Below are 22,299 nucleotides of genomic sequence, written 5' to 3'. Positions count from 1 at the left end.
GTTTTGATGTAATTTCAAAAAAAGTGATGGTCTTTGTTACTCCAGCTCTTGGGGTTTCTTTGACCGGGTGGTAAAATCAATTTTATTTTTTGGTAAAATAACTCCAAATAACTCCAGGTTGTGGTGCATTGTAGTAGAACTCTTCTAGTTACATATGCAAAAGACAAATTTTAGGAAAGTGTCATAGTTTGCAAATGGGGGGCGCCGCCCCCCAATGGGCGAAATGTGACCACCTAATGACAGCCGTGACGGGGTAACATGTTTGGTTTGGAAATTGAGTTAAAATTACCATATATAAGACTCTGTAGAGTCTGAAACATAAAGAAAAAAACATTAATAGGTGTACCGGTATCAAACATAAAATATGTTACATATATAGGTACCTATGGTAATTTTAACTTAATTTACAAGCCGGTCAATGTTACCCCATCACGGCTGCCATCAGGTGGTCAAAGTTCCCCCATTGGGGGGCGGCGCCCCCCATTTGCAAAATATGGCACTTTTCTAAAATTAGTCTTTTGCATATGTAACTAGAAGAGTTCTACTACAATGCATAAAAATCTGGAGTTATTTTACCAAAAAAATGAAAAAATTGGAGGGGGTACTCCAACAGGCTTTAAATAATAGCTCTTTTTTGTGGGTCACATTATCAATTTTTTAACCTATTAGATATGCAAACTTTTTTATTCTTTCTATTGTGTTACGTAGCCTCAGTATTAGGCCTTTGATGGCCATTGACAAAATTTTTCTATGTCAAATTGTTTTTGAGTTTTGGGAGTTTTTGTTAAAAAAACGAAAAGTGGTCAAAGTTACCCCGCAGGTCAAAGTAACCCCATTTTACGGTATCTCATGATACAATACAAATACAATTTTCCTAATGCATGAACTTTCTGAGTACTAAGGTAAGGGTTCTTTTCTTAAATGACAAAATGGCCCCAAGTCACCCATCAATGGTCCAAGTTGCCCCATTTTATAGTAATTAGTCATTTGAGCATTCAGCTACACAAAAAAGGCCTCCCATGTTCCAAGATTGTAATTTTGAAATTTATTACTGATATCTCATGGCTCCTAAGCTAAATCTTTAATAAATATGGCATCTTGTGACTTGTGGTTTGATCCTGCATTTTTGTTAACAATTAGATTAGAGGCATTTCATACAGTGGCTCCAAAAATGGTGCAGAAATTCTAGTCAGTAGTCACTGCCTGCATGGTAGATATATTCCAGGCCTGCTGTATGAAGATGCAATTAGCCAGACCAGGATTTCAACATCTTCTTATTGTAGTTTGTATATGTGTGGTTTTTGCTCATATCTACATTGATCATACTCGTACCTATGTCTGTAAATGGTCTTTCTGTTGAGTTGTGCACAATTTTAGTTTGCTTTTCAAAGTTTGAGTATTAAATTATTAATTCTTTTTTCTCGGTGAACTTTCCAGTTTCCACTATATATACCTATTTAAATTTTTTAACTCCTTCAACCTGAGTATTTGTAATGAATTTTCTCTCTGAAATTAATACTTTTTTCCATGATTGTAATGATTTTTTATGTATACCTATGGAAAAATGCCAATGATTAACTTACCATGAGTTCTGAGAATCCAACTCCAATTTTGAAAAGGAATCTTCAACCGACTAAAAGGCACTCGGTGACTTTTTCTCAAGTAAGTTTATTGTTACTTTGTATGAAGTCAGTAAATAATTTTGCCAAATAAATTTTAAACTTAATCTTTACCATCAAAGACATATGTACTGCACTTGCAGCTGGTCAATGAAATTATTCATGTAATACTGATCAAAATTAAAAGTCATGGTGATTTAGTGTGGTTAATAAAATAAAATAGATAATTTCTATCGAAGGATAGCAACATGAATATTTACTTTAGCAACTTAGGTGGTAGGTATTGATGTTAGAGGTTTATCAAAAATCCATAATTAAATTGAAATTAGTATGGTAGCATAACTGTCATGTGTTATTGACTCTGTCATCAAAACACTAGTTATTGTCATCAGGATTGTGGAATTGTGGATAGATAATATCTTAACAGGTACATAGGTATATATCTTATAGTTTAGAAATTTCCTGGCAACTTTTTTTTAACACTAGGCAATATTTTGATATCAATCAAGGTACTCTGCTGGATAAATGTTGAATGTCTATGCATGTGAACCACTACTGTATATATTGCTAAAATTTTACAATTCTCCCTGCCCATCAGTGTCATTGTTTTCAAGTTGATAATTTTGAAATAAGCCTTGAATAGTATAACTTATACCATCAAGTGGGGTGATTTTGGCTACCAGGGGTAACATTGGCAATCACTACAACAGAAATAAATGGCAGCAAAACAAAATAATAAATGTTGGCCAAAGTCACCCCGGTGGCCAGAGTTGCCCCCAGTCACTTTGGCCAATGTTTATCATTTTGTTTTGCTGCCATTTGTTTCTGTTTTAGTGTTGGCCAAAATCACCCCGCTTGACGGTTTCTAAAAATATTTAATTTTATGCCCTGCAAGTTATCTCTGGAATTCAGGGTGGCATTATCTCAAAAAGGTTCTATCTAGACTTCATGGTTTAGCTGGTAATAAATATGCCTGGTTTGATGCCTGCAGCATAGGCAGGGTTTTATTTCATCTTGAAAAACAACATTTTTGGTGTTCACACACTCACTAATTAACTCTTTTGTGGGCAAGCCTTGGAATTTGCATGAACTTGAATTTCTCAATCCATTACATGAAAGTTTGAATCATTCTAAGATATATTTTATCACATGGATATTCCCAAATTCTGCCGAGAGTAAATTGCAGTTGAAAAATGAATGTATTAAATATGGTCACTATGCTAAAAAATTGATGTAATTTAAAGTCAAAGGGTAGCAATCTGACTTCAATTTACTACTGTTTAATCAAATTACTTTGATTGAATAGATACTGCTTATTCAAACTTTTTTAAAAATGTGAAAATAGCTTCAATTTTGCTTACAGGGTCATAACTTACATTTAAATGCTCACATTTAATTCTTGGGCATGGGAGAGGATGCTATGTATGGAATGATGGTCAAATGATTGGTGATTGGAAGAGGCATGATAGTTTGCAGCAAACACAAACTGTAGTCTGTTGTGTTTTAAGAGAATATTTTAGGTGACAACACATAGTATCTTGCCCACTAAAGGGTTAAATAAGATAAATAGTACAAGATCCTGTAATTTGTTGATGTTAAATGGACATATCACAATGATGTGAAAAAAGTACTATGCAAGCAGATATATACTATACTGGGTTACAAAATATCAAGTTATAGTCCTTTTTCTACTCTTTTGCATTTCTGGTCAATTGAACATGGCATAGTATTTGCAAAATGAACTTCTTAAAGTGTGAAATAACTGTTTTTAACATGTTTTTCTTAGCTTAGCTTCGCGTTTGTTTGTTTGTTTGTTGTTAACATTGACAACGAAAATTAGCCCACTTCTGATTGCGCTAGAGATCTGAAATTCGGCATGCAGGCTATTTTCGCCTAACAATTTCAGATACAATCATAAAAACTAGTAATTAGAGACCTAAATAAGCTTAATTGAGTAAAGTATATATAGTATATATATAGTATTACGTGCAGGCGCTCACGTTACAGACGAGCAGGCGCTGACGCTGCGTATCATCGATACGTACGTCAAGTCATACTTAATCAAATCTTAATCATTTTTCTTGTGGACTAAAAAGTAGAAAATAAAATGCTTAAAAAAACTTTTTAAAAAAACACATTTTTCTTGTGGACTAAAAAGTAGAAAATAAATTATGGCTCGCCCCAAAAAAACGTGGTTTTCTACTCTTTTGCATTTCTGGTCAATTGTACATGGCATAGTATTTGCAAAATGAACTTCTTATGGGTGAAGTATATAACTGTTTTATATTAGACCAATTACCCATGTAGTTATTCAGTATATTTAACATCTTTGTTAATTTCTGTTGTAACTGAATTGGCATTATACATATACCCATTGTGATGAAGTATACCATAAGTTTTTTTTTTAATTTTGTCACATAATTGAATTAACAAGCAATCCTAGTTTGAAACTTTTTTGAGCATCTGAAAATGTGATGGGCTCATCCTTTTGTACAACTTTTAACTTGTATGTCCATTTCTTGCAAAATCATTGGGAGAAAAATGAAAAGTTATTTCTTTTGGAGAACAAAACTTTCTAGTTTTCTCAAACCTTCTATATCAAAGAAAAGTTGTAATTTGGTGAAATTTTTATAACGATTTTCTGCATTATCACACAGTTGCCTGATACTTCTCCACCATCTGAGGACCCTGTACCTCAGCCATCCTCGTCTAACTCAGACTTGGTCACTGGAATAAGATTGACTGACTATGGGCTTCATTATGAACCACCTGCTCCAAGCCTCCCAAATCTATCCAAACTCCATCCAGGGATCAATCTTGTCTCCATGAGAGAGTGTGAAAGAGCTGAGCTTGGCAGTGAAGAAGCTGATGATCACATTCTGGTATTTTGGACCTTATTATTTGCTATTAGACTCTTATATTTAAATGATCATTGTCTTTAATTGCAGTATTTCTGTTCACTTAGCTGTCTTGAACCTTATCTATCAACAAACTTTCTTATATGAAACAAGGGTATTACTGTACAACCTGAAGTATGAAATTCTCTATTTATTGACAGAAGGAAGTGTTTGTGCTGTTATCATAGTAATAATCAATTTGATGTTTATGTAATGTACTGCCAACTATTTTTAGATGCTGGGAGATGCCACACTTGGCCAGCACTTGAAAAAAGAGCTTGAAGCTTTGCCTCACAACAACATAAGAGTGTAAGTTTGTTTGTTGGAAGATGATTTTGTAAACGCTTCTTTGCATGTTATATAAAAAAAGCAGGAAATGGATGTATGATTACACGTGTTACATCTCAATGAGACAGCATGTTTTTGACCATTAAACTTTTTACAGGACGCAGTCAACCCAACCAACTGAGGAGCTTGTTCAGACATGCTCATTCTTTCTGGTGCTTCTACCTTTGGATCAAGTAAACAGGTGATTAAAACTATTTAATAGTCAGATATGTAATATAAGCAGTATAAGAATAAGATATAATTAAAGTGTTCAGTCCTAAATTTTTGTTCTTAAGGATGAAAGTACAAAAATATATACTATGGACACATATTTCTTCCACAATCAGATGTTGGCATCAGTAAGACAAAAGTTGCTTAAAAACCTAATACCATTTTGATCATCAAGAATTCATATCAGTTGGCTATCTGAATTCTAAATTTAATTAATTCTCTTAAGCCAATGAAATGAGCACTCATAAAACTGTTTAATTATTCAGATTCATGTTAGATTTATGCTCACTGCAATTTAATTAGTAAAAGTGATTTATTCTATTATATTGTATTTCTTTGTAGATATCAAAAAATTTACCTGACCAAACTATTTATGCTGCATCATAGTAATGGTCATTTTGAATTTATTTCAGTTGTGACTGAGTAAAAGAAACATTGAACAAGTAGTTCTCATTCGAAATTTATTTCAGTTGTGACCAAGTGAAAGACATCGAACCAGTAATTCTCATTATACATGAATTTCAGTTGTGACCAAGTAAAAGACATCAATTCAGTAATTCTTATTAAAAATTTATTTCAGTTCTGACCAATTAAAAGACATTGAACCAATAATTTTCATTATACATTTATTTCAGTTGTGATCAAGTAAAAGAGACATTGAACCAGTAATTCTCATTATACATTTATTTCAGTTGTGACCAAGTAAAAGAGACGTTGAACCAGTAATTCTCATTACAAATTTATTTCAGTTGTGACCAAGTAAAAGGGACATTGAACCAGCTTGGGACCCTGAGATCTGACTACCTGCTGCGCAGTGCAGTGGTGGCCATAACCAGCGCACACGGATCAGACCAATTTGTTGCGGATCTCTTCAACTTACACACACTACTGCTGCAGCAGAAAATAGCTTATTACGTCTGGTCTAATGTTGTGAGTGAGCCGCATACTTGCACTGATGGGAACTTATTTGTAAAGGCCACTGATTTTAATATAATTTCATGTAAATTTTAGTAAAAGTATATGAATGGGTTCAAAAAGTAGAGTGTGCTGATCAAATAATTGAGCTAAATTAATCTCCAAGTGAATTTGGCCGAGGACGGAGGGTGGCTTCAATTAGGCAGAGGAAATTTTGAAATGGCTGATTTTTTATTTGATTTTTGACATTTGAATTTTTCATGGCTGAGCAACACCTTGTTAATTTTATATGGTAATTTTTCATTGAGATGTTTATTTATAACTTTTACCGTGAACCGAGTGAACATTGTATTTTTGCTAAATGTTAGATAAGAAAAAATTACGAAATTTTTGGTAACGGTTGGTAGTTGAAATTAGCACACATATCATTCTTCTGCTTAAATTGCAAGTTCGCCAAGAATTTGAAAGCAAAGAAATAGCAAGTATATTCACAATATCTCAATTTCAAACATTCCAGAGACCAGCTCATTAATCTCTTTTGTGTGTATTCTGATTTTCTCTTGTGATTGTACTTGTATTCTATACGTTTTCTGAACTAATGATAGAGCTGGTCTCTGAAACGTTTCCACTGAATGTACACTAAGTTCACTCGCAGTTTTCTTAGCTGTTAAATTCTTGTTGAAAATAGCAAGCTCGCATCAATCTGAGATAAACGTAGGTTTAAGATGCCGACACAATGTCTTTGAAATTGTTATTTTTAAAATAACTGTAAATTTCTTTGGAATTTTAACAAATTTAATTGTTTTGTTTGAAGATAATTACAAAATTTTTGGAATTCCAGCAAATTTAATTATTTTCTTTGAAGATAATTACAAAATTTTGGGAATTCTAGCAAATTTAATAATATTCTTTGAAGATAATTACAAAATTTTTAACCAGGTTCCTGCAGGCTGGCCAAGCATCATCGACAGGCTCGCCGTGGAGATCAGGTCTTGCCGCCACGAATTCGAGTCTCGCTCCAAAAATGGAGGCGAAAGCAGGGATAGAGTGGCGTCCCGAGCGCTGTTGAGTTCTCTGCTGTGGCACCGAGACCCAGGAAACTCTTTCCTTAACGAATATCTCGACGTGACTGTACTGAGAAGCCGTCAGCATCTCGAATTTTGATGGCTTTGGATCTTAAAGTAAGATAAAACCTTGTTTTTAAAATTGCATAGTTTTATGGTCGGTGATAGGTTGAGGTTTTTTTCATTTCATCACAATTTGCACAAAACTAGTCAAATTTCATGACCACTTACTCCACTTACGCTTTAGACCAGCGTGTTTACTCCCTCTTCTAGAAATTATGTTAATATGATCAACAGTAACGTGTAGAACGCCTCACCAATTTCAGTACTACGCGCAGTCCACTGTTACTTTGAGTTCATTATTTCATTCTGAAAATTAAAAAATCTGGGTGTAACAACGGACAATAATTGGGGCTATTACGAGCGTTTTCTCACTAGATCCTCTGTTGAGTTTTAATTTAATTTTGTTCTGTTCAATGTAACGGTAACTTCATAAAAGCATCAAGATGCTAGCTAGCATCTAAAATAATCAGTACTAAAGACGTATTATACAAATAATACGAATACGGATAAATACGTATTCGTATTATTTTCTTACAATACATAAAACTTACAATTCAATCTATTATTTTAAGATATTCTAAAATTCTTTCTTCTAGCATGCAATCTTAGCGTCGCAACAGCTTCTGCTGTTAAAGAGGGACAAAATGAAATATCGCCAAGATACGGTTATAACCACAATTTATTGACTAGTTGGAATATAGATTTATTTAGGTACTACTTTAAGCTATTAACAATGCATAGGCTCTTTTCCTCGCTTTTCTGACTGCGCAAATGCATATTATTATTAATAAGGTCACATAAAAAATGTCAAATCCCCAGCGTTTTTGAGCGAGTGAAATAAATGTTGTTTGTCGCGTCTAGGCAGGCGAGCTGAGGGGACGGCCGGGAGAGAGGAGGGAGGTCAGAAGATCCGAGACTGGAGACTAGTGAGAATCGCGCCACAGTGAGAAGACGGGAAGGGACAGGTGGAAGAGGCGCTCAATTGAGTGGAAGAATTTTCCACACTCGGAGCACATCGTGTGTAGGGGCTCGCATCATATAAGTGGAGGATATAAGCTGGCCGTACAGCGGTTGTGGCGAGTGGATATGAACCAATCGGAGGTTGCGGGGCATGACAACCTAAACGGAAGCTACAAAATGGGCAATTCTTCTCTCGGTGGGATTGGGAGGAAATCACTAGTTATAAATTGCAGCAGGTTACGCATGTTAACGCTCGCGAGACAACGAATAATATGTATGAGATAATCCGTATTTAATATGATAATTAACTGGAAAGGTAACGATCACATGATATTAGCAAAGCTATTTCGACGGCTGATCGGGTGATAATTGTTGTTGTTGCTGGCAGCGTGAGCGATATACTAGGACAGGACCTTTACAGCTGCACTCGTGAATTTGTAGAAACGAGAACCGAATAGAAAATAATGACAAGGCTGTAAAATTACATTCATGCTCGGCAATCAACACGCCTTCTCAGGTTTAAATTCTTTCCGTAGTTATTAAGCCCGCGGCGTTTTAAGTCTTTTGAAGCGCCATTCCGCCTCTTTCGTCGAAAAAAAGATGTATGGTAAGACAGAGAGATATGACTGTGAACTCTAACGATGTTGCTAAATATATAAATTAATTGCATTTAACCTATCTGTCGCAGATAGGGGAGAATAATGTTTTTACTACGAGCAACCATGAGCATGCAGTTGACATTTGCTTTACATAAGCAAATGTCACATGCACAAGTGGATTAAATCACTGTTTGCTATACTAACTGCTAGTTTACAATCGATGAAACAACATATGAATTGGTAATTTACCATAAAATTACTTTAACACGATAAAACTCTACCAATTCCTAATGTAAATGAAGTATTTACTATAATAATATAATGATCTTTTTTATAAACATTCCATTTCATGATATTTTATAATTTTGTCTTATGTTATATTTTTGATAACACGTACCTTATTTTCCGATACGAATCTAATTCATCCTTTCATGAGACTATACATTATACATTTATGGCACAAACTGTTGTGGTAGTTAGGTCTCCCCCTTGAAGACTGTTTGTATGCTCAGCTCCATTTCCAGTTTATATGGTTTTATGCTACAAATAAAAAAATTGAATTAAAAAAATCTTGTCGCTTAGGATGTATCGAACGGCTCGTGGCTATCCCGCACAAGCCACACACTGTCCGTCAGCACGCCAGCCTGCAAAAAGTGTTTACTGTTAGAGTCTGTACACAAACATGCTTGTCATAATGTGTAAGCACGCGGATCACAAGAACGTTAACCTAGGAGTTTCTCCGGCGCATCCTATCTTGGTCCACTGCAACAACACTAAAATATATGCATTCACTTCTAAGTTATACGCAGTCTTCCACCATCGGACTATTTTCAAGCACTACGAAGTATTTACATTCTATTTTACAGTTTTTTCGCATACTTGTCACACTCAAAATCGATTATTTGTTCCATAGCCGCCTTCCGAACGAAGCTAAAACCAATCGTCATTTGCAGAAATGCCACAAGTTGCACGCCTCAACAGAGGACTAGCAGGACTCAACCTCACTGGGGGGTCTCTTATATAAATGAGACCGGAGAACCACAAGAAAAACAACTAGCAGGACCAGTGGCCTCTCACCTGGTCGTCGGAGACCTGTTCCCAGTAGAGATGTGTGTGGTTGTGCACCGTCAGCCTCGTGTAGCCGTAATCTTTCACACGCACCGCAGACCACGCGGGTTGTTCCAACTGGAAGCCGTCCAAATCTTCCTTGCAGCCTGCCGACCCCGTCGTCACGTGGACAGGACCTCTGTTCTCACACAAAGCCGTTGTTTTAATTTATAGCAATCTTAGTTTAATGTTTATTAGGTGCAAGATCTTTCAAAATATCACAATGTGACTGTAACGCCANCTGTCTCTTATACACATCTAGATGTGTATAAGAGACAGGTTTCGGAGGTAGTTAGGGAAACACGAAGTTTCGGAGGTAGTTAGGGAAACACGAAGTTTTGGAGGTAGTTAGGGAAACACGAAGTTTCGGAGGTACTTAGGGAACATCAAAAAGTCTGGGAATGAGGAAAGAAAGCTAACCAGTCTGTGAAGCTGGAAAACCAGAATAATAGCATTTAATGCACTTATTAGATACTTTCTTAAGCAAATAGATCCTACGTAAAATTCCGCATGTAGCCATTGAAAGCAATAAGCAGCTAGGAGATAGAAATGAGGGCACAAAAAATAATGAAGGAATGAGGGAATAAGTTAGAATGAGGGAAGAAATAATAAAGGAATGAGAGAATAAGAAGGAATGAGGGAAGAAAGCTCACCAGTTAGTGAAAGGCAGTCCCACTCGAGTGCGGCAGTTGACATGAGTGCAGTCGTCCTTGTCGTTGGTGCTGCAGTACATGGGGCGGTGGCCGTACAGGATGATCCATGGCCGTTCTGCACGCGCTTCCGCAGTGTTAGCAGCCTGGATTATGTGGTACAAAAACACTTCAATAAATAACGTACGAAATTCGCACAATCATGCGTGTAACGAATTACACTGATGAAAATCACCAACAATGTTTCATATTTTCAAGCAATACATATACCAACCAATACACGATACACATATTGTTAAATTACATCTTGGAAAACTCGCTCGTATAAAATAACATTGACAAATATCCCATGCTTCCAATGGGGATACGAAGCGTCAATCATAACTTTAGAAAATATGATAATAAAGAGGCATAATAATGATAAATCTAACCTCGAGGTCTTGGATAAGCCACGTGTACTGACGGCTGATCTCCCTGAGCAGACCGTAGTAGTAGACCTCTGTGCTGATGGACACGAAGTGTACGGGTCCCATATCGAAGCTGTAGAAGATACTTTCAGTGTCTTCGTAGTTGGGCATGCTGAACCTGTTTCTGTACTGGCTGAAGTTGCTGTGAAGAACATTAAGCTTGTCAAGACAAAAAAAACGGCAAAATAACTGCATTATCACTCGCTATAATACATATAGCATGGCAGAATTTGTTCTTTCAAGAAATTTTGTTAAAAGATCAGAGAATGAGTCTCATTAATTACATTCTCGAACGCTTTGATAATTAAATCTACGAAAATAAAAAAAAAGATTGTTCAACATGTCGAAAAAAGGAACAGAGATGACAGACAAGACTGGACGGAACCTGTAACTATGAGCTCACTATGCGCTCTCGTGGTTGCCTGGGCACGTCATGTAGGGCAGGTAGGCAGCCACGGGCTCGATCTGCTCCATGAAAGCATCGCCCATTGAGCCGTTATCCTGCAAATAAATAACTAATACAGTGCCACTCCTTGATATTTTAGCGGGTTGCCCGCTCTCGAAATTTTGAAAGGAAACTGAGATAATACGTGTTGATACTTCAAAATGGAACCAAGTTGTTTCATTTATTTGATTACACTCACGGATATCATGTCATAAGCCATGTCTCCGACGTGCAGCACAGCATCGTACATGCCCTGGTGCGCTTCCTGCTGCAGTCTCCATGCAAAAAAAAAAAACAATAAACTATCAGTTATATACCTATAATTAAGAGATTTGTTACAGCCAAAACCTTTTATACGATGTTTTCAAACAATAAAAAAGGGAATAAAATATAATCAATGAAATAAAATCAATGAATTTACATCAGAAATTAGTAAACAGAGAACTGGTGAGCGAGTGGGCACGTCACCTGGTAGAGTGAGCGGGCACGTCACCTGGTAGAGTGGGCACGTCACCTGGTAGAGTGGGCACGTCACCTGGTAGAGTGGGTTCAGACTCACGGATATCGTGTCATTGTCAGACTCACGGATATCATGTCATTGTCAGACTCACGGATATCATGTCATTGTCAGACTCACGGATATCATGTCATAAGCCATGTCGCCCACGTGCAGCACAGCATCGTACATGCCCTGGTGCGCTTCCTGCTGCAGTCTACATGAAAAAAAAAAAACAATTAACTATCAATTATATATTAAGAGATTTATTACATACAAAACATTTTGTAATATGTTTTTAAACAATTAAAAAGTGAATGAACACTAAGAACAAATATCGATTTTGAGTGAGTGGGCACGTCACCTGGTAGAGTGGGCACGTCACCTGGTGAGTGAGTGGGCACGTCACCTGGTAGAGTGGGCACATCACCTGGTAGAGCGAGCACGTCATCTGGTGAGTGAGTGGGCACGTCACCATATGAGTGAGTGGGCACGTCACCTGGTAGAGTGGGCACGTCACCTGGTAGAGTGGGCACGTCACCTGGTAGAGTGGGCACGTCACCTGGTAGAGTGGGCACGTCACCTGGTAGAGTGGGCACATCACCTGGTAGAGTGGGCACATCACCTGGTAGAGTGGGCACATCACCTGGTAGAGTGGGCACGTCACCTGGTAGAGTGGGCACATCACCTGGTAGAGTGGGCACATCACCTGGTAGAGTGGGCACGTCATCTGGTGAGTGAGTGGGCACGTCACCATATGAGTGAGTGGGCACGTCACCTGGTAGAGTGGGCACGTCATCTGGTGAGTGAGTGGGCACGTCACCTGGTAGAGTGGGCACATCACCTGGTAGAGCGAGCACGTCATCTGGTGAGTGAGTGGGCACGTCACCTAGTAGAGTGGGCACATCACCTGGTAGAGCGAGCACGTCATCTGGTGAGTGAGTGGGCACGTCACCTTAGCTAAGCGCAGAGGCCAGCCACGCGTGCCCGCAGGGACGGTCTTGAAGCCGAACACCGCAGACCAGCCCTGGCTGCTGCCTGCGTGGTAGTCTGTAAGATCATGAGTAATTATTTCTCTTGCATAGAAAATAGAAACTTTATACATTACGTATACAGAGATTACGTATGATGAGTAATTATTTCTCTTGGACAGAAAATTGAAAATTTATACGTACCTACCTATTATGTATACAGAGATTACGTATTACGCTGCCTGCGTGGTAGTCTGCAAGATGATGAGTAATTATTTCTCTTGGATAGAAAATAGAAACTTTATACATACCTACCTATTATGTATACAGAGATTACGTATTACGCTGCCTGCGTGGTAGTCTGCAAGATGATGAGTAATTATTTCTCTTGTATAGAAATAGAAACTTTATATATTACGTATACAGAGACCATGAAGTAGTCTGTAAGATGATGAGTAGGTAGTCATTTCTCTTGTATAGAAAATAGAAATTTTATATATTACGTATACAGAGACCATGAAGTAGTCTGTAAGATGATGAGTAATTATTTCTCTTGGATAGAAAATTGAAACTTTATATATTACGTATACAGAGATTACGTATGATGAGTAGTCATTTCTCATGGATAGAAAATAGAAACTTTATACATTACGTATACAGAGATTACGTATCACGCTGCCTGCGTGGTAGTGCGCAAGCAGGCCATGAACGAATAGCATATGGAATTTTTTTGGAGAATCTATGTGATAGCCCTTGCAAAGAGCTTTCAAATGAGCCTAAACTTGTTTATGAAATGTTTCATGGTAAGAAGTTATGAATGAAAAACGTTCGAAATCGTCCCGAGTAGCCCCAGTTAACGGTAATCATTTCTCTTGGATAGAAAATTGAAACTTTATTACGTTTAAAGAGACCATGAAGAGTTCATTTCTTTCGCGCACGGACAATGGGCACTTATGTTGACGTACACTGAACAGTAATCAAGGAGGTTATCTTGTACGAATACTTGCAATTTAAACGTAATACTTACGCAGGCAAGCCATGAATATAAACCAATTCCTTGATTATTCAATTTGAACGTAATACTTACGCACGCAAGCCATGAATATAAACCAATTCATTGATTATGCAATTTAAACTTATTACTTACGCACGCATGCCATGAAGATTAACCAATTCCGTGCAAGTACAACGGAAACTTTATACTTACAAACGCAAAGCATGCCGGTTATCTATCACGCGCACAGTAAATGGATCCTTTATACCCGTTGAAGATTCAACACAGATTGTGGATACTTGGTAGGAAACTATGCATAAAGGCCATGAAGATGAAACACTGCCGAACTCATTCAATAGTCTTAAAAGTTATGGTCACAGATAACAAATACTTTAAGCCGCTCAGTGTATACGCAGCAACGGCGAAGACAACTTTTAAACGATAACGAGGTCCATCTTGAAATTAATGGAAAAAAGGTAAAAATTATTGCTACGTTCAATTATGATCAACGCTGAATCGTGCTGAAATTAATTAAAAAAGACCAATTTATTACTAATTAAGACCGACTTTTTAACTAAGACCAAGTTATTAATTAAGATCGATTTATTAATCAAGACCAAGTTGTTAATAATTAGGACCAATGACTAATAAAGCTTCACTAATTAATAAAGTCTAACTAATTAATAAAGTCTGACTAATTAATAAAGACTCACTAATTAATAAAGTCTCACTTATTAATAAAGACTCACTAATTAATAAAGACTCACTAATTAATAAATTTTCACTTATTAATAAAGACTCACTAATTAATAAAGACGCACTCACAGTAAGTAGTAGCGGGCTGGAGACCATAAAGGTGGACGCGGTGGATAAACTGCGTGGCTTTGAGAGATCCACCGTCAACAAAGACGGTGGAGACACCAGAGGAGACAGCGTTCAGGTCGAAGAGATCGGTCCCCCACTCTACTAGTGAGTCGCTAGTGTTGCTGATGGTGGACCATGTCACCACCACCGAGGATGTGTTACCTAAAACAGGCGGGAAATCATTACATAGGGAGATTGTTCGCTAAAATAGGGTGGAAATAGTTCAATCAGGATGGTGTTCTCCAAAAACATGGCGAATAAATCGAGGGTATTTTACATTTTAGGAATGAATTTTTTTGCCGTAAAAGGGTATATACCGTATGTATAAAGATAAGTGGCATAATTATTGTAAGGGCTAAACCTCTGCTTCAATGGAATGATTGATTGAAATTTACTAATCAGATGTATAACTTAATTTGCGATCTGGAGCTGAATTTCTACAGCTAAGAAGCATCATCAGAGATTCGTTGACAGGGCAAGTTGGAAGTAATACTTATACTTAATTACGTAATTTTAAACTTGCATCATCAATAAATATCTGAAGTCGTTTCTTCGAACAATCAACCCATTCTATAGTTCAGATTAGTTATTTCGACCACGTTCAGAAAACTCGCTATGTTAGTCACGCTCGTTTGGCTGCGTTTTACTTCAGTGCTAATCAATACATTCTAAGATGATAATGAATGGGACTTCATTTTATGATCTACGATACAATAAAAAGTAAGTGTAAGCACATTCATTGCCATCAGACTAATCTAAGATAAATGATACACTAAAAAATGAATTAGTCAAGTTGTCCAAACAGTGATATTTTCTGCAAGTAGCACAGAGCTACGCCTTTTTTGCCCGGCCTTATCACTGTTAGAAAAATTACCGTTAACGGTATTACCGGCGTTTCAGTGGCCGGTCGGCACGTGAAAAGAAACACCGTGTCACCGTTTTTATTCTAATTTAACACTAGAAATCCGTAAAACATTTGATAAAAACGGCGAAACAGTTTATTTTCACGGGGCGACCGGCCACTAAAATGCCAGTGGGACCGTTTTTTCACCGTTTTTTTCTAACAGTTAACTTGGTCGGGATGATCAACACAAACTCAACAAGTGTATCGTTATTTGGACAAAGTCTCAATGATATATTTGAGTTAAGGCTTCAAAGCTACTCACGTCCGTAAGCAAGATGCACATGTCTAGGCTGCCAGTCCGGGACCGAGTCAAGGCTGTTGAGTCGCTGATTTTCATCAACGCGGTTGCCGTGTTTAGCAAGACATTGAGACGCGAACATAAAAACTGCCGCAACGGACAGGAATTTGAATAGGCGTTCAAAACGCATGATGTTCGAAGTTAGAAAAACTAAATAAACAGTCCAGTCATCAAATCGACGATGTAATTTAAATAACAGCTAAAAATCTTTAAAACTTCATGCCTTCGCGGCCTGTGAAATGAAATAATATTGATAAATCATGAATACAAGAATTTATCATAAGCAATGTTACGTGCTACTCATAATTTGGATTTATCAAAGGGCTAAAAAATAACATAAGAGACATTTTAGAGTAAATTTTCGTCATTCTTATTGACCTCAAATTACAGTTAATGAAACTCCTATCATCGTTTGAGAATATGTTGATTATTTTTTCAAATACTTCTACGCTAGATACTAGTAAATTGTCAAAAGGCGAAGTTGAATTGAAAATAAAGATCACAATAATCAATATTCTGACTAAAAAAATATATTAAAAGCCGACCGAAGGTGTAAATTTATGCTAGCAGCCTTGCATATATTTGTAAAGAAGTACGAGCAGCTTAGCGAGATTCTGTTTATGCGGAGCACAAGCTCTCTATGATGAGAAAAAACTTGCTTACGTTACAAGAAAGCTTAACAAAATAACGTCGTAATTTCACGTGATGATCATTAGGTAATCATATGTACAACCCGTGATCAACAGACAAAAAGCGAAAAAATTAATCGACCTGATAGGAACCCAGACACTGAGAGGGAGGCGGGGAAGCTTATTTAATGCTTTGTCGGTGGCAAGGCCTAGCTAGCTTTTTTGGTTGCTATCGTAGACGATCGAAGTAATAGGCCTAGGCCGGCATTTCCGGAAGATAGCAGCGTCTGCCGTGTTTGGAGATTATAGGATGTACATAAAAAAATTTAGGATAGATATCGAGAAAGGAGACCTGACCTTAAAATTTGGCAACACTAAGCAATTATAAAAGCAAATTCTGCATGCAAGCAAGCAATTATAAGCTATTCTACGGATAGTTGAGCTAATTCTGAAAGACACTTGGTATAGTTGAACATGCTTTTTTAAGAATTGAACAAGGAACGTTTCTTAAGAATTTTCTGTTTTATGGTAGGCCCAATTTGTAATTAATTTTTGGGTAGTGGCTTTCAAGGAATTGGACTGACGTATGATAATTGGGATAAATTATTGGTCTGTTTGAGACATATTTAAACATATGACCGATGACTTTAATTCATGTAGACCATTCAGACAACAAGAATGATCGAAATCCCTAACCATGCGAGGAACAGAGAAAGCAAGAGATGTGCTTTATCTTGAAGGTAGACGCATGATATTGATGTCTCATTCACACGCCACATAAAAAATTAGAAGGAAATATTTAGTTCGACAACAGGTGCTGTATTCCTAGCTACGTAATAACAGAATAAATTAGAACACAGTGCAATCATCAATTAAAAGACAAAATGGCCTTAAATTTAAATAAACACAGTCAACCATAAACTAAATATAGTTTATGGTTATTTACATAAACTATAATAAAGAACCAAAATTCCCTGTGACAAACGAGAGATGGCGGTCGCGACGCGATCGGTTGAATCTAACGACCGCGGTAACGGTTAAGTAAGTAACACTTGAATCTAATAAGTACTTATGGACGATGAAACGTTAATTCCTAAACGTAAAATCTCATGACGTTATCCCTATTCTGTAGCAATCACAAGTATTTATCAGAGTCCTCACTTATTTTGAAAACAGATTCAGAATTGTACACAGGATTAGCCTCTAAACACGTTCTGTTAGGGTTGGTTTTCGAAAATGTAAAAAAATAAATAAATGTAGTAAATAAATAAAATGTAAAATGTAATGAATTCTAACCACACAAAGTTACTGTATTTCAAAATAAATTCGTTTTCTTTAGAAGTAATTTGGTGGTATCATTATTTACACTATACATTATAATCAATTAGATTGATATTTTGATATGCACTAACTCGGTATGCCAAAATTCTGGTGTCTTTGCTGAAAGTTCAATTTTTTCCAGGTGACAATGTATACAAAAACTTTAAAAAAATGCTCATTATTTCAGAATTTCAATTACTTAAATTTTCAAAATAATTTCCTAAATGCCATTAAGAAGATATGTACTAGAGTACCACAGAAAAACCATCAAGGCAAATACCAATGTTTACAGTGTGATATTTCTTATATCATTTTATTTTACCAGATACTTTCAAATGAGAAAACTGGGTGATAGAAAACAAATTCAAGTATTTGAATGTTTGCTATAGAAAAATTATTTTCTTTAGTCTCTGGGCAACAGAATATTTAATTATAAACAGCAATTTGATATGTATGAAGTGGATGATCTCAAAGGAGAGGGGGAATTATTGCTACATTTCACAAGGGATTCTATGATTTGTAGCAGTAGTTTTGTAGTTGTAACTTCTATGTTTTGTAGTTTTGTAAACTCCTATGGGTACATTTTTCAATGTCTGATTAGATTTTATTAATACATGTCAAAACTAGGGATAGGTTGAAAGGTTATTTTTGGAGAGGTCACAATAATAGTTTCAGTGGCATTAAAATTATATTAATCATGGTAAAAAAAGATCATTTTACAGATGATTTTAAAAACTTGCAGGAAAAACTGTACCATTATCATAATTTATCCTTGAGAAACTAGTCAAGGGTCGTTTTCCCATATGGCTAGCAGTCCATTTCACCCATTCCTGGGGTGCTGGATCAATTTCTCTAGTAATGCTAAGAATTGAGGAAAATGGCACATTTTGGCCAGCAGTTTTAGAAAATCACTCTTAAAATAATTTTTCATACTTGTGATTTTCGAATTATTCTGCCCAAAATTCCAGTTTTGCCACCTATTAAGGGAGAATAATAATTAATTTAGACTTTGCAAGAAGTTGTGATTTAGTTTTATCAGGCTAGATTTCTATGATAATGCCGACCGTTTCATGCATAAATTTACTTTCATTTTTGGGCAGATACATGTTCCTTTCCAGCTGTGAGTGGTTGATAGGATTGTGATTTCATCCTCTCCAGAATGTGGTTGGTTGTGGGATCATGATGTCATCCTATCAAGACTGAAGTTGAATATGCAATGGCCTTTCCAATATGCTATGAGTTTTGGTTAATTTAAAACTCTGTGCAGGTGAACCCAAGAGACTTGGTGTCAAACTGTAACTTTGGTAAATTTGTTTTTAGCATGCTTGGTGTGGTCTAAAAATCTGATCCCTGTAGTGTCAACATTTACTCCTGGCATAGGAAGTTGCTCTCTGACATCACATTAAGGTTCCAACTAGAACTGGTTTTATTCATATTATTCAAATACAACATGCTAGACTGGAATTTTTCTACCTTTGAATGAAATCTTAAGGCTCTAACTCATCTGACGTGATAAATTTTTAATATATTTGGAATCTTGCAGCTTCTCTGGAATTAACAATCAGATAGGAGATGATGTATCTAGTAGGAATCTTGCATATCCAAAAATGGCAGAAAAGCTCTAGTTGCAGTTTGACACTTGACAGGAAGATACATTCCATGCCAGATGAAGGTTGGTTTGGGTACAGTAGCTATTGCTGTTTAGTGCCTCTGGCAATTTCGCTGATGCAACTTCCTTGCATTACTCCATAATGACAAAGCAGAGCACTGTACAGGTTCATTCTCATTTATGAGTCCTATTCCTATAAGAAGACCAGTAAAGTATCACTGATATCAGAATTATCGTACACAAGATATTGGCTTAAATATTGAATAGATGAGGAAATTAAAATGAACCAATTCTAAAAACTCTCCTGTTTGCCATTGTGCTTGACTCTTCAATCTGCATATGGATTTTGGATTCTATGTTGTGCTGCAGAGTTAAATTTTAATCCATTTTTTATTTTATGAATTTAGTTTCTGAATAGACACAGATTCAAATACAATCATAGTGACAAAGCAGAAAACTTTTAGTCTCTTGACTCTCTTTCTCAAGTTCAGTTATGAGTCCTGTAAGTGGACCAATAAACTCACATGGATACCAAAATTATCATACATAAAATATTGGTTTCATTCTTGAGTAGTTAAGTAAATGAGGAAATTAATAATACCTATGCATTAAAAAATTACTTTTTAGAGACAACACTTCAAAACAGTTCAGTGGCTCCAATGTTACACAAGTATTATCACTATTATGAATTTCTTATTTCATTTTTATACATTAATGAAAAATTCTTTTTTACAATTTTTTCATTGTTTTCATTTTTTCAATTATTTATTCTGTATAGTGATTCATGCATTGTCTCTGACTTTACCATGACTAAAGTGTGCAAAATTTCAAACTGATTGGACAGGTATGAGTGTGTTTAAATATTGAATACAAAATTTGTAGCAGACAAACAAACAAACAACAAGAACTTCAAGAAGTAAAGTTAATGAGAAGTGTTGGAAAAATGAACTAATTCTAAAAAATATCTGGTTTGATACCATGATATACAATTCATACAAATCCATCTGTATTTCTTCCATTAGGTTTGCACCATGATTTTTCAGAATGAACAGATAATGATGAACTATGACTAGGGTAAACGCAGTATATTCCAACATCATGGGTAATTCCAACACTTCTCAACTTTTTTCCTTTATATTAAGCTTTGTATTAGTTCCACCATTCGTTGATGGTTGAAATAGTGACGTCATACTATTGTGTGCCATACTATTGCCAAAACACTAGGTCCGGGCCATCTGGTGGGAAAATGTTAAGATCCAAAGAGAGACAGTGCACATCACCCAGTGAGAACATCGAAAAACGTGTCGAAGTTGATAGTTGACCTTGCTATACCAAATAGTGATAAACTGTTTGTGTAGAAAGAATATTATGGTTTTAGACTTTTAAATAAGTCTGTGAATATATTAGGAATCCTTCAAGTTCAGGTATACTTGTATTTGCAGATTTTAAGTGGTAAATAAATTAATAGATGAATAAGTTAACTTGTTAAGCGATGGTTTTAGACACATAAAAACTAATTCCGATACAGCTTGGAATTAGACACACACAGCTTGTTCCAAGCTATGTTCAAAAATTAAAATTATCTTAATTAAAAGCTTAATAGCTTAGTTGAAAAATTAAAATTTTTTAATTAAGCTCATTCTGAGCTGTGTCATATTCTGACACAGCTCACATAGGGCGTCGGAATTTCAACACAAGGCGCCCGGCGCCGGAATTACAAATTAATAGTTTTGAAGCGCTGCCAGAATTTGACTCACAATATGCCAAATTTAGTCACACACAGCGTCAGAATTTAGGAATTTTGTAGGTTTAAATTCTAAAGGCTTTTAAATAAATATGTGGCAACAGTTTGTGACGTTTCATCGTTGCTGGCGCGTAGTATGGTGTTTTGAGAGTGACGTAAAGCAGTCAGAACTTGAGTTGCGCATACAGTGATATTTTTATAGCCATTCATTTCTTGCTACGTCCTTAATGTGTCTAAATATACCACGTTTACCCTATGAATGAAAATTAGGTAATGCTGAATGCCCAATATTTCAGATTCAGATAGGTTAATTGGGTATGAACTAAGAAGTTAAGAATTTCAAAGTTCAACTGCAGGAGAATTAAACAAGTACATATGAATAAGAGTTGGACTTAAGTTTATTGGAAAAGAGTAAAAGTTTTTATTATAATATTGCAGTGTAGTGTAGGACTGTAGGCCTAGTCAGTTAGTCACTGTAGCATTGCCGCACAATAGATAGTCTGATAGATCACTTTAAAAAATTGTTCGAGAGATAACGATGAGGTGACAGATTAATGTTGTTTAGTGTAAATTAGTGATAATTAGGTCTCGGACAAATTTACGGCCGGCTGCAGCCGGTCTTGCGGCCGAAAGGTTTTCTTAGTGTTTTTCTAGGTTTTTTGTGTTTTTAATAGAACCTGTTCCTAACTGGACCTAACCTGCAAGGTTTTCGTTGATTGGCTAGGTTTTTCTATGTTTTTAGTCCGGCGGCCGCAGGTCCGGCCATAAATTTGTCCGAGACGTGTAATAATTGGAGCCTTGGAGTTGGAGGCCATGTAGCTCTACCCTAGGGCTAGGAGTAGGAGGCTCCGGGACGACTGAAATAGCCCAGCAATCAGCATTGCCCAATACCAGCATAATTTTCATACTTCTCCCCATGCGCAAGCATGCTGCAGAGCAAATTAGCCAACATGATTACTTGCTGAAAGCCACAGGGACCAAACCCCTTCAGGCCTTCATGGATGTAAACCAGCAAGCCAATGAGCTGCAGGCCGCCAAAACAATGATCGTAACCCACACGCTAAACCCCAAAATATTTCTATTCCATGCAGCCTAGCCCCTTCCCCATTTTTGATAAAAAACGCCC

General features: G+C 36.5%; 2 protein-coding genes across 2 annotated transcripts; one reads left to right on the top strand and one right to left on the bottom strand.

The window, feature by feature from the left end:
- Positions 1-1,502: 1,502 nt before the first annotated feature.
- On the top strand, positions 1,503-9,016 carry LOC108667761. Its single transcript, XM_018154826.2, has 7 exons — positions 1,503-1,662; positions 4,277-4,501; positions 4,752-4,825; positions 4,962-5,045; positions 5,824-6,004; positions 6,929-7,170; positions 7,978-9,016. Exons 1-6 carry the CDS (start codon positions 1,585-1,587, stop codon positions 7,151-7,153), a joined length of 867 nt encoding a protein of 288 aa, XP_018010315.1. The 5' UTR covers positions 1,503-1,584; the 3' UTR covers positions 7,154-7,170; positions 7,978-9,016.
- Positions 7,778-16,124, bottom strand: LOC108667760 (acid phosphatase type 7). Its single transcript, XM_047884637.1, has 12 exons — positions 15,836-16,124; positions 14,631-14,831; positions 13,479-13,502; positions 12,751-12,914; positions 12,361-12,570; positions 12,226-12,236; positions 11,982-12,057; positions 11,303-11,400; positions 10,864-11,041; positions 10,435-10,578; positions 9,753-9,944; positions 7,778-9,319 (listed from the first exon to the last, which is right to left on the bottom strand). Exons 1-12 carry the CDS (start codon positions 15,999-16,001, stop codon positions 9,254-9,256), a joined length of 1,530 nt encoding a protein of 509 aa, XP_047740593.1. The 5' UTR covers positions 16,002-16,124; the 3' UTR covers positions 7,778-9,253.
- Positions 16,125-22,299: the final 6,175 nt, after the last annotated feature.

Source organism: Hyalella azteca, unplaced genomic scaffold (assembly GCF_000764305.2).
Source record: "Hyalella azteca isolate HAZT.00-mixed unplaced genomic scaffold, Hazt_2.0.2 contig15770, whole genome shotgun sequence".
NCBI classification, from domain to species: domain Eukaryota; kingdom Metazoa; phylum Arthropoda; class Malacostraca; order Amphipoda; family Hyalellidae; genus Hyalella; species Hyalella azteca.
The sequence above is the reverse complement of the archived record's forward strand: the minus strand, read 5'-3'. Positions and strand labels throughout refer to the sequence as shown.